Source organism: Fringilla coelebs, assembly GCF_963513975.1.
Source record: "Fringilla coelebs genome assembly, chromosome: 14".
In the NCBI taxonomy this organism is placed as follows: Eukaryota; Metazoa; Chordata; class Aves; order Passeriformes; family Fringillidae; genus Fringilla; species Fringilla coelebs.
In genome coordinates, this window is record NC_140040.1 from 6,551,397 (window position 1) to 6,566,265 (window position 14,869).

Consider the following 14,869-nt stretch of genomic DNA (forward strand, 5'->3'; position numbering starts at 1 on the left):
AGGGCCCTCACACCAGCTTTTCCTGGATTATGTCTCCTCCTGGCCTTGCACAGCCCCATACACACACCACAATATACACACCATAATATACACACCATCTCACCTGCAGCCCACTACTGCATTTGCCACAATTGGCTGGAAACTCCCACTATAAATTTCTGGCTCAATCAGGCATTTTGACTGCAGCTGTGCAAGATACCACTCAGGAAAATGGCCCCAGCATGCTGGCAGCTGGGCAAGGCTGTTCTGACTGTAGAGTCAGATAATTGAGCTACTTTAATGCCTGGGAAGAACACCAGCAGCTCTCATACCAACTCCTTGAGGCTCTTGCCCATACAACTTTAATAAAAAACATGCATTTTTTTGTGCACCACTTCCATTTCATTCCATAGCTCAGTAAGATGAAAGTCACCAAAAGCAAAGCATTAGGGAGGCTGCACAAAATCTGCTTATTTTCCACCTGAAAGTGCTATAATTACAGTAGCTAGAGAAGAGGCAGGAGCAGCTCTGGAGCAAACACAGGAGGTGCCAGGCAGCCCAGAACAGGGGAGGAATTGCAGTGTGTTTGTAAGGATCTGGCTGTGGAACAGGGCTGTGCAAACAGAAGGGGTATTTGGCTAAGGATAGCTTCATTGTGAGCACAACTCTCCCCATTTCCTTTGGAAAATTCAGCACTCAGGCTAAGGCATGAATTCACTACAGGCCTTGTTTTCTCTACTTTTAGCTCAGCTGCTCCCTCCAAAGTCCCTCAGTGCCACCTCCAGGTGCCTGCCCTTTGGGACACACTGACCAGCTGCTGTCTCACAAGGGCAGTATTGAGCAGGATTGCACAAAGACACTTCCACCCCTGAGCAGCTGAGCTGAGCTGCTCCAACCCTCCAAACTCCCACCAGCACACTGAGATTAAGAGCTCTCAGCCCTACTTCTGGAATTCTCCAACTCCCATCCAAAGCAGTTTGGCTGAACAAGGGAGTCCCACCCACTCTGGATTCATGCCCCTCAGGACACTGCTGCTGAAAAGCTGCATAACTTGTCAAGCCCCAGTGCTGGAGCAGCCTTGGAGCAGAAAAGCCAGCTGCATTCCTGTGAACTCAGACCAAGTTTTCCTTCACCACCTCTGCTTTTGTGGAAAACTGACCTACACGTCTCCTGGATGGTGGTTTGAGGGAATGGCTGGTTGGGTAGAGCAGAAATTGATTAATGGAATGAGAACAATTATGAATGGCACAGGCAGAGATAAAAAAAATGCATTCAGAATGTCTTTAATCATGTAACACTAAAACTTCTTTACAGTGTCATGGCAATCTACACTTCACCATCTGCTCAAATTTGGTTCTGCCCCCATTTTTCAAATACAGAATAAAAATGACATTTTAAAACAGAACACATGGCTGTTTCTACAAGACTTCACTGCTTCAAGTGATTATTTTTTGCCTGTTAGTCTTGTATAAACTTCTTAAATCAACATAATTCTTTCCATAAGAATTGTAAAAGATAAAGCTCTCTCCTCCATACCCTCAGACCTTTGTGACATGGTTAAGTGTGCCTTCTGCTTTAGGATGGCAGCTTTTCTTCCAGGCTCAGTATGCACCCCAGAAATGGAAAGTTGGGGGGGAAGGGGGGGGGCGGGAATAATGAGTTACTTTAGGAGTATCTGAGTGTAATAAAGTTGAGAGGTTAGCTAGAAAGATTATATTTGGGGCAGAAGGATGCAACAAGCATCCATCAGGGCTTTGGAAGATATTCTGCACTACATTACGCACGGAGGGATTTCGTTATGGACCATCAAAGAAGCTGTTGCCACGAAAGACAGAAGAGACAATCTTCCCAGTGGAATTGATGGTGCCCTCGCTGTCCGAGCTGGACTCGGAGTCGCTGCTCCCCGAGTAGGCGCCCAGGCCAGGCAGGATCCCGATGCACACGGCTGCTGAGGGACAGTGCACCGTGGAGCCTCCCACTGAGCTGCTCCCCAAGGCAACACAGGAGGGCTTTTCTGCAAGAGAGAAACCTCAGTCAAAAATTAGAGCGCAGGAAAGGGCTTTCAATCAGCCCAGGAACCGCCACGTGTCACTCACCTGCTTTTCCCACACAAGCAGGGGATGATTTCAGGATTTAATTAAAGCATAAGGCAGCTTTATGCTGTAATAAAAGCATTCTGACAGGAAGGACTTGCTACCCCAGGGGATTTTTTCCTGCTCATCACTAGTTTAAGCCCAGCTCTACGCTGGCATTAGAGATTTTTTTATTCTAAAATTGTCAGTTTGATGCTTGTCAAGTACCAAACCCACTAAATAAGAATAAATGCTCTGCTTTGAGTAATTGAGGGGTTTTTTTTGCAATATAACAGCATAGTTGAGAAAAAGTTTTATTCCATTATTCTGCTAGTCAACATCTCCCATTTTCCATGGCTAATTAATTATTTCTGCTTTTCTGAAAGTTTACTGAACAGAAGGAAATTCAGGAAGTGCCTTGGGTTGTTGTTACACAACTGCAGCTCGCCCGATTTGTGTCAGAGTATCTTGACAGCAAGTCAATTGCAGCCCTGCCAGCTAAAGCTGAAACACAACTTAATTTTTCTTCTAGTTCCCCACAATTTTCTGAAACAAATTGATTTCAGGATGGACTGAATCACTTCAGAGCATAAAACTGAAGTGGATGTATACAAATACATGCAATGCTGCTGTGAAGAGGAAGGGGATGATCTGTTCTCCATGTCTCCTGCCCACAGAACAAGTACTAGGCTTGAAATGCACCTCAGGACAATTCCATTAGTTATCAGGTTAAACTCTTTCAGATTACTAAACTCTCAAAGGAAGGTGGGCAGTCTCTATGTGTGGAGACTTAAGAGCTCCTTAGACAAACATCTGTCAGGACCGGTTTGGGCAGGGGACATCCTGATAACCTGCAGAGGTTCCCTGCAGCCCTATTTTCCATGAAGGCTGTCAGCAGCCACACTTACCATTTCTACTGCTTTAAAAGAGAACGTGCCAACCAAAGTCCGTGCTGTCTTGCCCAGTGAAGGAACAGAAAAGCAAAGCCTCTATGAGATTTAACCCCAACTCAGCTGCTGTTCAGTGACAGACACAGAGCTTCCCACAGGCAGAAGTTGGACATACCTGGATTCTTTTCCTCGTGGTCAGTGTCTAGTTTCAATCTCTTGACACTGTTACCACCATCTGAACTGTGGAAAAAATAACAGAGTGTCTTGTTCTTCATAGGCAAACACTTATTTATTGTGAAGTCGTGGTTACATCTTTGCCTCAAATGCTACAGCAGATGCCAGGAGGGTCCCCTGATGACCATCATCACTTCCAACTGTCATTAACTGAGGCTCCTTGGGGAACATGCAGGATCCAAGGAAGCACCAACACCTACACTACCAGTACCACTTGTTAACCTGGGAAGGGAACACGCCTCTTAGAGTGCAAGTCGAACCCCTTGCACAGCAACCTGGAGCTGCCTATTCAGCAGGATGTGCCCCACAGGAGACTGGGAATGACTGCCTGAGCTTCAGACACCCACGTGGCCACAGCCTCGCACATGTGGATGATTACCACACTCGCTGGTGCCAACATCCATGGCTTTTCCCTTGCAGGGCTTCCTTCCCCTCCTTCAAGCACCTAGAGAGCCTGTTCTAAAACATCTAGAAACCTTGCAGCCAGGAAGCTCAGACACTCTTACAGCAACTGACAGCTGCAGTGTCCACAAAGGTCCTTTCTTGGTCCAAAGTGGCATTGGGAGAAAGGAGCATGACTTGGACTCCTGACTCTTCAGAGCCTCTACAGCTCTCTCCTGTCACTGCCATTTCCCCCCCACCCCCACTCCTGCATGTTCCCAATGCTAAGGCATCCACATAAACAAATGCTTCCCAGATTCTGCAGTGATGAATTGATGGAGCATGAACATTATTATGCATTAACTCTTTTCTGTCTCTATCAGAACATGCAGTAGAGATGAAAGGTTATTCTGGGCAGAGAGCTTTTAATAGTAATACATCCTTTACAGGAAATTACAAAGCTCAGGGAGCAGATGTTGAGCTCACACTACACTTGCTTTGGGCCACTTTGCAATAAAAGATAAGATGGCAAAAATAGAAGACTGCAAAGCAAGTCTGCAATGGCACTGACATGTCAGTTAAGATGCTCTCTTTAAACAGATGCCATCTGCAGACTTTAGAAGTACCATTAAGCACATGCCAGCTCCTTTTCTACATCCTACTGGGTTAAGTACTATTAGTTACAAGAAAAAAACAACATTTTTGGATGCTTGTTATCAGCTCAGGGTTTTCCTTTCTCTCTTCCCAAAACCCAGACTATCACCCAGCCCCACAGACATTAGATGGTGGAAGTGCTTACTTCAGTTTTCAGACATGCAATTAACTGCTGTACTGGGAGCTAAACATCACCCTACAAGATAAGCTTCTAAAATAATCACACATTCCCTGAGACGATTCGAACACACTGCTCTTTGAGATGTCAGTAATCATCTAAAGTATTAGATGATTCATCTGGGGGAAATAAGTCTGGTCCCACATGCCTGGCTTCTCCATAACCTGTAGTACACCAGCAGCTGTGTTTGCAGGCCAAGATCAAAGCAGCAAGCACATCACAAACCCAGCTGGGATGGAAAGGGTGTTGATGTATCAGTGTAAATCCATTAACACAATCCATTTCAAACACAAGTAAAATTGGCTGATAAACTAGGCAACCTGAATGAAATTGCATTCGTGAGGTGACATTGATATCTACAAACAGAGATGTAAAATAGATTTCCTCAAACCTCAAGCAGGATTGCCCAAGCCTGGCACTCTAAAATGAAGATCCTGCCCACTTGCTTTACACACACTTATCTATTTGATTTGCTTCATGTTTTTCCCCACAGTTTGTGAGAGCCTATAGAAACAAGACTGGTCTTTTCTTATACCTTCCCCCTTTTTCTTTAGGGCTAAGGTTTACACCTCACTCTCTGGAGGCAGTTTTGGCCTGTCTCCCTTTACACTGCTAACTGGGTTCCGTTCCTCATGAATTTATAGAAGTGTGAAACTAACCTTCTGTGTTTCACAGCTCCTGCCAACAGCTTTGCCTGAGAAAATTTGTTCTTGTTTTCCACTGACTTCATGGGCAATTTCTTCTCAGTTTCCTTCTTTGGGTCCATACTGACTCCCACTTTAGTGAGAGTGCTGTGAATTAAGGGTTAAGGATCAGCTAGGAAGGAATGGGGAGAACAGACATTTCCTCCCTGATATATTTAGCCAGCTCTGCTGACAGCAGTGACCGAAGTTCATTCACATATTCTATCAAAATAAACTTATTTGTGATGACATTGAGCTGGTAGCCTCAGCCAGAAGAGAAGATATTTTGCCCTCTGGGGTTGGAGCTTCCTCTGGTATCAGGACCAGTGTGAGGATGTCCAGGCAGCAGCCTGGGAGCTGCTGTTCTGAAGCCAGAAAGGTGTAACAAAAACCACCCAGCACCCATGAACATATCCACCATCCTGCCTTTTCCTCAAGGCCTTAGAAAAGCAAAAAGGTCAGGCTGGACCAAAACAAACAAACCAAAAAGGCAATGCAGTACTTCCTCTTCTATAGGGATCAACACATTTGTAGTTCAAATTTGCTGCTCCACACTCTAATCCTTATCAGAAAAGCTAAGTAGCAATATATGCACTCACTTCCACTCCTCAAACCCTCTTTCTGCTGAGCCCAGCAGATTTTAGCCTAGCAAGACAGAACAGTTCCATTTTTTGGTTTGGTCTTTAGCACTCCACCTTTTCATCTCATCTCTCTGTAAGGACCACAAGGATTCTACTGCTGGTCTGAGCACCAATCCCAAGAGAAAGGAGACATTAAGGGGAACTGTGGTCCAAGATTCACCCAAAAAAGACTGCAACTGCCCAGAAAAGCTAAGTAGATTAAAGCAGTGTTAGCAAGGTGAAATGCAGCTGAAACCTATAATGAAGTGGAGAAGCTTAAGCATGTTCTCAGATGGGATAAGAAGGAGCAGGGTCTGTTTATTAGGGCACACTCTGCACACACTGAACACATCTCATTGTGTGATGAAGGGAAATCTGTCAAAGACCCTGTTTGTAGATGAGGTGCCAGGAAAGTCACACAAAATTCTGCAAAAATTTTAACTGCACAGGCAAAGGCAAATGAACTTAGTTTAAAAGCATGTTTTTAAACTCCAATCTAGTATTTTAATAGTTTCTCTCTGACTACAGTTCCACAAGCTGGACTTTCACAGATGCCCCAGTCACTGCAGACACATATTAGATAGTGCATTTCACATTGATGGCCCATATATTTGAAGCCATAGCTTTTTTCCTCCACTGAACATCTGAAAATCAAAACCTTTTACACTTTGCTTTGAAGTGACACCCAGTCTCCAATCCCTTTAGAGACAGGAATGTTCAGATGCCATTTATTATTTGATTTTCCTAAGGATACAGCAGCAACCCAGACTGTTCCTTACTTCAACCAAAACTCTTCTCAGCCCAAACCACTGTTCAATTTTATCTATTTTTGAGATGGCACAGGAGTGCCATCCTGTGGCTGTCTGAAGTCATCTGAGAGCTCCTTGTGCAGAACACGATTTGATGTTGCCACACAATTCTTCCACACACTGCAGTGTTCAACTGCTACATTTAGGTCCATTACCTTGTTATAGTCTAAGCCTGACTGAGGAACTCAAAGGCTTTTCTTTTAAAGATACCAAATTACAGGCTTTTAGCTTCCATCCAGGATGGCATTCTCCTAAACCTCCTCAACTAGAAAGGAACAGCACATTTTTAGTAGATATTTTATACATCCTGCTGTCATTAGCAAATGTAATGCTACAGCCAGCCAAGAAGTGTTCCCTCTCAGGAAGACAACATTAGAAACAAACCTCTCAATCTTAAATATCAACTGCACTAAACAAGCTGTCTTCAGTAAAGCCAGCTTCTTGGAGGGGGCACTGTTCCTACATTTAGATAGCACTAAAGACAAGCTGATCTTGCTCTCAAATACTTCTTGGAAATGGCTTTAAAATATTTGTAAATCTTTATCTGAACAGGGGGGTCTGGATAAAGTAAGGAACAAACCTAGTTGTTCATGCAGGAGAAAGAAAAATTCCTATTCATCCATGCATATGAATTTCTTATGCTCAAGAGTACATTAAAATATTCCAAGGCATATTTATCCTGAAGATGTATAATTTTGGGACTGTTCAACCTGAAAAATTAAGAAAAAAAATCTCTGTACTTGAATATTGACACAGTTTTTACCATGAAATTAATGCCTCTGGGTAGCTTAAATTAAATGCTATTGCAGGAAAAAGAGCAAATAGTGAAATCCATTGGGTTGACATTGCTCTTATTAATTTGGAAGAGGACTTAAACAGCACCTATAGAAGCTGCACAGTGGTTTTTGTCACTGCAGTGATAAACCATCAGTAACAACTGCAGAAGCAAAAACCACTTTTGCATTTCAGAGCACCACTAAAAATTTCAAACACAATTTGCAGGTTGCTTGAAATATTATAGTTATGGGCAACACTCTTGATTTTCTCACAAGATGAGGTAACTATAATACATTCTCCCTTCCTCCACTCCATCAGCAATAAGTTTAATTTTTACAGTAAGACTTCAGATTCAGAGCCAGCAGTATTACCAAGAGTGCAAAGACTGAGGTGAGATGGTCTGTACACCTTCATCAGGCTGCTCAGGAATCTGTGTGTTATGTGGTCAATTCAAGGCAACTTAAGATTCCCTCAGGGCTGGTATGGCTCACCCCAGATGGACATGACATAACAAGAGCTGTCAGCTGCTCCCACAGCACAATCTCACACTGCACAACCCTGGATCAGCCAGCCCCATGAGCAACCATCACCAAAACTAAATATATCCATGAATATCCCAAGAATAGATCCAGCAAATCAAGAAAATACTCCAAATCCATCAGCTCACTGCAGCCTATTTCTGAAATTAAAAAAATGCATCAGGATTGCTTTTCCATAAACACTCCTGAGCTAAGTGAGATGCTCTTGACAGGACACATGCTCCAAATTGTAAATCATTGACTAACACAAGGTAATACAAATCTCTTTAGTACCAGCACTATTCAATTTTATTTGCTGACTGGTTTTGGTCACCTCCTTGCGTCCACAAACTTTCATCTATACTAAAGCTTCCCTGAGCAATTGTGTTTTGTTCACCTATAACTCAAAAGCAATCTAGACAAGGAAACCATCAGATTCTGCACAGGTTCAGTAAACCTCAAAAAAGCAACATTTTGTTTAGCACAGAAATTCTCAAATCATTCCAACCTCCCTTGACTGGCACTAATTAGAGAGGAAAAACATCCTATATGATTTTCTAGCATATCTACAAGAAAATTAGGCAAATTTAACAGCAAAGCCAAACTGTCCTGCTCTTAGTCCTGCCTACAAGTGTGTAGTACCCAAAGGAGCCAGGACTCCATGGACACTGACTTCCCAGAAGAAAGTCAGCACATCTGCACACATGTATTTCATTTCTCATCCTGCAGGTATCAGCAAGGGAGAAAGTATCTAATACTCCAAGAAGAAGAACAGAGAGAGCAATCCATACATTATTTCAAACAGGTATGTTAAGATCAGGCAATACACAGTTAAAAAAAGAGTGTGTAATTTTCCATAAGACAAAAGCAAAATATTAGAAATAATACACTGTTTTTTCTTTATGTTCCCTTTCTCTTTTAAATTATGGTATTTCATGACCTCACTAACAGAAAAACCAAACCCCAAAACAATGCAGAGGGGAGAGGAAAGGATCAAAGAAGTGGGAGTTGAAGGGGGAATATCAAACATTGCAGGGTCTATCAAAGCTACAATGAAGCCAATAAACTTTGAAAGTGTATCATAACACACATTCTGTAAAGCAGCTTAATAAAGAGAATGTCAACTGACAGAACAAACTACAGCCCACTCTTACCCCCTCTAGGTAACCACCAGCCACTTTAGTGCAAAGGATATTCTGTATTCATTTAGTTCTTTCAGCTCTTCTTCCCTTCGCTGCTTTTCTAGTAGCTCTTGCTGCCGAGAAACCTCATCAAGGAAATGCGTCTCATCTTCATCTAAGCCTCTTACCATGTTTTCTGAATAAAGAAAGAAGAAATTTGTTGGTTTCAGACACCAAGTCTAAGTCTGTCTCCTCTGAATGTTCTTAAACCAACCAATAACTCAAAAAACCACATTACTTCTCCCCTCAAAAATCTTGCTTCAAAAGAAGTACATTTTCTTAGAGCAAACAATTCCTACCTAATTAGTTTTAAAACCTGTTCAAAAATTTTAAAAAAGTAGAAGCAAGATAACTCCTAATTTCCAAATAAAACCAAATTCTTTCTAAACATGCTACCCTACTTTAAGGAAAGTACATGCTAGTGCAGCAGGAAGGTCTTTTATTTCCTGTTCTGCAAATGTTCAGGGCCCCTTGAGCAAATGATTTCATTAGAATGACAATAAAGATTATGTTTCAGGAAGACCAAATCTTGCTGTTTGTAGTCATCATCAGAAATCATAGCCCAAACATCACCTTTAATCCTCATTAAAGTTTAATTCCATATTTTAGACTTTTACATGAAGTCACCATATTTTTAATCCTCACCCACACAGGCAAGCCCTAGTCACTCTGAGGGCAAACTAGGAAATCCATTTACACCAATAATTGGCAAGCTTGTGTCTGACAGAAAAGCTCTGGAAATCAATGATTATTTGAGGTTACTTTATAAAAGCCAATCCCTGCTCCTTCCAGCTCATGCAGAGCTCATTCATAAATCTTTAAACAGTCACTTGTAGCACTCACTACTACTACTGAGGACCCCTTCAGAGAGCAAAAGTAGTGACACTCAGGACATTTTTTGAAGCAAGTGACATGAATTAATCTCATTTTCTGCCTGACTCATCTGCAAACTAAGAGGAGCAGCCACTAAGAGGAGCAGCCACTGAGGTCCTTTGAGCTGAGGTTGTATTGAGGTTCTCTCCCAGGCACTCTGCAGCAGGTTTTGCTCTCCAGGTTAGCTGGTGTCTGATATTCTGCTGTGGTTGCATAAAAAGCAGAGGTGAGTTTACTACTCAGGGCTACTTCCCATTCCAGTAGTTGGATCACCAAAGCAAAGGTGTTGCAGATCTAATATAACTGGCCAAGAAAAACTTAGACAGTTATTTAGACAGTTATTAGAAGCACTTCCTGCTCAGACTGACAGCAGTCAATTTTTGGGTGGCTCCTTCAGCAAGAATTGCTTAATCATGCTACCAAAAATGACTGGGATCAAAAGTCTACTGAAGTTTACTGGAAACTCAAGGTGAAAAGAATCTTGTAGGTGCAGCTGGAGACTTTAATGCATTAATATTGCTATCTGTACTTGCCGCTTTTCAAATGGTTAAGCACTTTTCTATAAAACCAGAAATCCAAACATTTCATTAGAAGAATCAAACATCTACTACTAAAGAATCAAAACATGTAAATTTTCTTCTTCCAAATCATAATCTTAACTTTCAAATCACTTTTAGTCAAATAATTATGGCTTGGAAATGTAATAGCTGCTCTAAAAGGATTTCTTTAATTGACTCAAGCATGTATTAAAGCATGAGTTCAAGAGTCACAAAACCACAATTCTTTTCCACTTCTTTGTGGATTGCTATGAAGTTTGTTTGGGATTATTTTTTGTGTGTGTGTTTTATTTTATATGCAATATAAGCTCAGTACTCAACACTTCACAGGCATGCAGCTTGATAACTGCAAACACCTTTTGAGTTTTGCATGTGTGCAGTGCTGCCTCAGTGTCCAGAATATGTTCCTTTAAAAATCCAGGATTTCAATAATACTCTCCTGAAGCCTTTGTTTCCCTCTCAGAGGAGACAAAACACAGAGATATGTGCTTTACTTAGAAATTGTGCACAGCTGTTGCATACAACACAGCTTGCAGTTTGCAAATACAATGCAGTTTGCTGCTTACTGAATTTAAACTGCTCCTCAAACTCCTGCTGCTTCTTTTCTCTCTGTTCCTGGAGCCTTTCATACAAGGACCGTGGGTCATATGCCTCCTCTGGGCATTCTGAAAGGAACAAATCAGGAAGGGAGACCATGTTAGAAACACTAAACCAGCAACAGTTCTCAGTTCCTTCATGTAAAAACCATTTCAATTATAGAATATAAAAAGACAATTATTTTAATTTCTATTTCCCACAAAAGTGAAAAATTCTCAGACCTTTTTCCTGTCATTCCTGACATGAGCAGCACTTCCCCTGGAGAGAGCACAGCCCCTTCCCACACAGTGCAGCCACCCTCTGCTTCAAGATTTCAGTACCAGGGGCAGGGTGGAGATGCTCCAAGTAGCCTAACAAGGAAACTTGTGCTCTTGACACCTGTAAGCCCAGGATAAAACAAACTGCTTCTCTAAGTCCTAGGTGTCTCCTTCCAGAATTTCTGTTTTCCACAAAAGTGAAAAATTCTCAACTCTTTTCCCTGTAATTACTAAATCCAGCTCATACCTTTTGGGTCCTCAGGTTTTCGGACCTTTTCCCATTCCTCTTGCCTTCTCTTTCGTCGCTCCTCTAGCTCTGCTTCAGACACGAACCTCTTGTTAATCACCAGGTCAGCAGTGCCATCTCCCCCTTCCATTGTGGAATACTGTCTGCTAAAAACACAATCAGGAGTCTGATCACGCTTTTCAATGAGTGATTATTAAATATCCTGAAAAACAGACCTGCTGCCCTTACAATAACTTCAGTTCTCTGAAGAACACTATATAGTAAGCACTGACTGCAATCAGTCACTGCATAACTGCTAAGACTAATAAGCATCATCTCTTACTCCTTCTTTACTCTTTTTTTATAATTATGTCTTTCCTGCTAGTTGTCTGCCTCAGGCTGTTTTTCTGAAAGTCATGTTCTAATGGATTTACTTTGCTTAAATAAATATTTAAAAAAAAAATTAAACACCCTCACCTAAACTCTCATCCTTTTATTTATGTTCTTACACATATGTTCTGAAGAAAAATAAAGTGATGGCAAAACATCAAATCCCAAGCTCTTTTTGGCCAACCTATGCAAATTTGAGAAAGCTTGCCAATTTTCAGTTGTTGAATGCATGTATTTAGAAGTGATTAACAGTGAAATTTCAGAAATTAGCAACTCTTCTAGTTTTGGCTGGGACAGAGCTAAACTTCTTAGTAGCTGGTACAGCTCTGGGGTTTGGGCTTGGTGTGACAAGAACATTGATAACACCCTTGCAGTTTTAGCCTAACCAAGGACTCCCCAGTGTCTCACACTCAGCCAGTGAGGAGCTACACAAGAAGCTGTGAGGGAGCCAGGACAGCTGTCCTGAACTGGCCACAGGGATATTCCACAGAACCATGACCACACAGCACTGTGCCCAGTATGTAAACTGGGAGGATCTGGCTGGGAGGTCAACAGCTGAGTGAAAGAGGGCTAAAAAAGAGCTGGGGTTAGAAAATGAGCAGCACTTCCCTGGAGAGAGCACAGCCCCTTCCCACACAGTGCAGCCACCCTCTGCTTCAAGATTTCAGTACCAGGGGCAGGGTGGAGATGCTCCAAGTAGCCTAACAAGGAAACTTGTGCTCTTGACACCTGTAAGCCCAGGATGAAACAAACTGCTTCTCCAAGTCCTAGGTGTCTCCTTCCAGAATTATTCTGCCAGCTCCATGCCACACCATGAACCCCTAATGCCTGTTTTTGTTTCAAGCCTGTACATCAAAACTGTACACAGAAGCACAACATAAACACAACACACAGAGCTGTTCATTTAAAGATATGCAAACATAACTGCTTTCTACTTTATCACCTCCCTGGTAGAACTGCAGCAAGTTAAGGACTGCAGACGACTGCCCACAGTTCTGCCAAGTACTGCTCATTTGGGATCCCACCCTGCCTGCATTTCAGCACAGAAGAGATCCCAGAACAGTCACTCTTCCAAGGAGGAGGGGATGCAGAAACCCAAATAAGGGAACAAACCTGTTTCTCATCCTTCCTTCATACCACAAGGAACCAATCCTGCAGGAAGTCCTGAAATCCTTACAAAAATTGATACTTTTGTGGGGTATTGCTTGTAACAAATATTTTAAAATTGAAGACTCGGGAGAAATCCAGGTTAGAGCACTGGACAAATATTTGTTATAGCAGGATGCATTCTTAAGGTTAGAATTATTTTAAAAATTTAAGACAAAAGAATTAAGAGCTGAGGACAGGAAGGACAGACTCAGGGCTGGTGATTTTATCTTCTTTAAACTTTTCTTTCTTTTTTTTTTAATATCTAACAAAAAATCCACCCTAAGACCCTAAGACCACTTTCCAGAAAGCATGGAACACTCTCTGAAGGTGGTTCAAGCTGGAAACCTAGAGAGAAGATAAAAGTTGAATCTCACTGCTGAATACAGGTCCTGATCACAAGGCCAGCTTTCCTATCCAAGTAATGTATAAACCCATAATTTGTTTCTCCACTTGTGTCATCTCAACCTGTATATTTAGAGAGGAAACAAAAGGTTCCAATACAATGATGACAGTAAGTAATAAAAGCAAACTGAGAGGAAGGGATTCTGAAAGAACACAGTATCCTCTGGGGACTACAGCCTTCAGCAGCAAACCACCTGGATCAGTCAGTTCACTCAAACAATATATTTTAAGATACATTAATTGACACATCAATTAAACCATGATTAAGGTTTAATTATGGCCTGAGATGCAGCAATAGTGCTTCCAACACCAGCCTGAACACTGGTGTCTGACAGTGACAACCCCATCTTCAGGAAAAAAGATGATGGGGAAAAATCTCATCAAGCAGCATCGAGCAAGTTTACTTGCACTTGTAAAGTTTTGTAATCTTGCTGTATTCTTTGCCCTCTCCCATCTGAAGCTAACACACACAGACCAGACTCAACAAAAAACATGCACTTGGCAACTCTTCCCTATTTATCTATGTTTTCGTCTGGTGACTAGGTATTCTAGGGCTATGCTGTCACTGCAAATGACAAAAGTCTGTCACAGTTGTAAACCACATGTTTTTATAACACCAGATGGTAACACCCCCAGGATCACAAAACCTCCCAAACTTCACAACCCTTGCCACCACTCAGGCTGGAACAGATGTAGAGCAGCGAGGGTGCCTCGGGTACCCGAGTGCGGCTTCCAACACATTCAGCCCTCTTTAAATACCAAAGGCCACATACCGACCCGTTCCATCCGCCCACCGCGGGGCCGGGGCGGGCAGCGCTCCCCGCACCGCATCAGCCGAGGCGCTGCGAGCCGAGCCCGCAGGCGCCCGGGGCCGGAGGGGATGAATGGGCCCCACCGGCCGGAACCCGCCCCCGGGCCCCGCTTCCTGCGGTGCTCCCGGAGCTCGGTGCAGGGAACCCTCCCGGGCGTGCCGGGCTCGAGCTGCTCCGAGTCCGCTCCGCACCTTCCCTCCGGCCCCTCGTCCCGGGAGCGGCCCCCGGCCCGCCGCGCTCGCAGGGCCCAGGCCCGGCCCTCCTCACCCCTGCACCCCGAGGGCCGAGCGGCCCGGCCGCGGCCGCTATCCCCGCCCCTGGGCGCTTCCTCTAGCCCCACCGCCCCGGGCCCGCCCCCGGCACGTACCGCGGCCCCTCACAGCGAGCGGCACTGCCGGGCCCGCAGCGCCGCCATTGACCCCGCTCCCCTCCGCCGGCCGCCCCGCCCCTTCCGCCCGCCGGGGCCAACCGAGCGAGCCCTTCCTTCGGTGGCCCCGCCCCCGCGGCAGCCAATCCCCGCCGCTCTTACGGCGGGCAGAGCGGCGCGCGGAGCGGGCGGGGGTTGGCTGCATGGATGACGTCACGGCGTCCCCGCGCCGCGATTGGGCGAAGCTCCGGGGCGGGGGCGGG

At 43.8% G+C, this 14,869-nt stretch overlaps 1 protein-coding gene across 1 annotated transcript; it reads right to left on the reverse strand.

Moving 5' to 3' along the window:
* Positions 1 to 1,246: 1,246 nt before the first annotated feature.
* PSME3IP1 (proteasome activator subunit 3 interacting protein 1) lies at positions 1,247 to 14,676 on the reverse strand. Its single transcript, XM_084215285.1, has 7 exons — positions 14,607 to 14,676; positions 11,508 to 11,653; positions 10,973 to 11,071; positions 8,990 to 9,112; positions 5,048 to 5,180; positions 3,117 to 3,181; positions 1,247 to 1,993 (listed from the first exon to the last, which is right to left on the reverse strand). The coding sequence occupies exons 2-7, from the start codon at positions 11,635 to 11,637 to the stop codon at positions 1,776 to 1,778; spliced, it is 768 nt and encodes a 255-aa protein (XP_084071411.1). The 5' UTR covers positions 11,638 to 11,653; positions 14,607 to 14,676; the 3' UTR covers positions 1,247 to 1,775.
* Between the last annotated feature and the right edge of the window lie 193 nt (positions 14,677 to 14,869).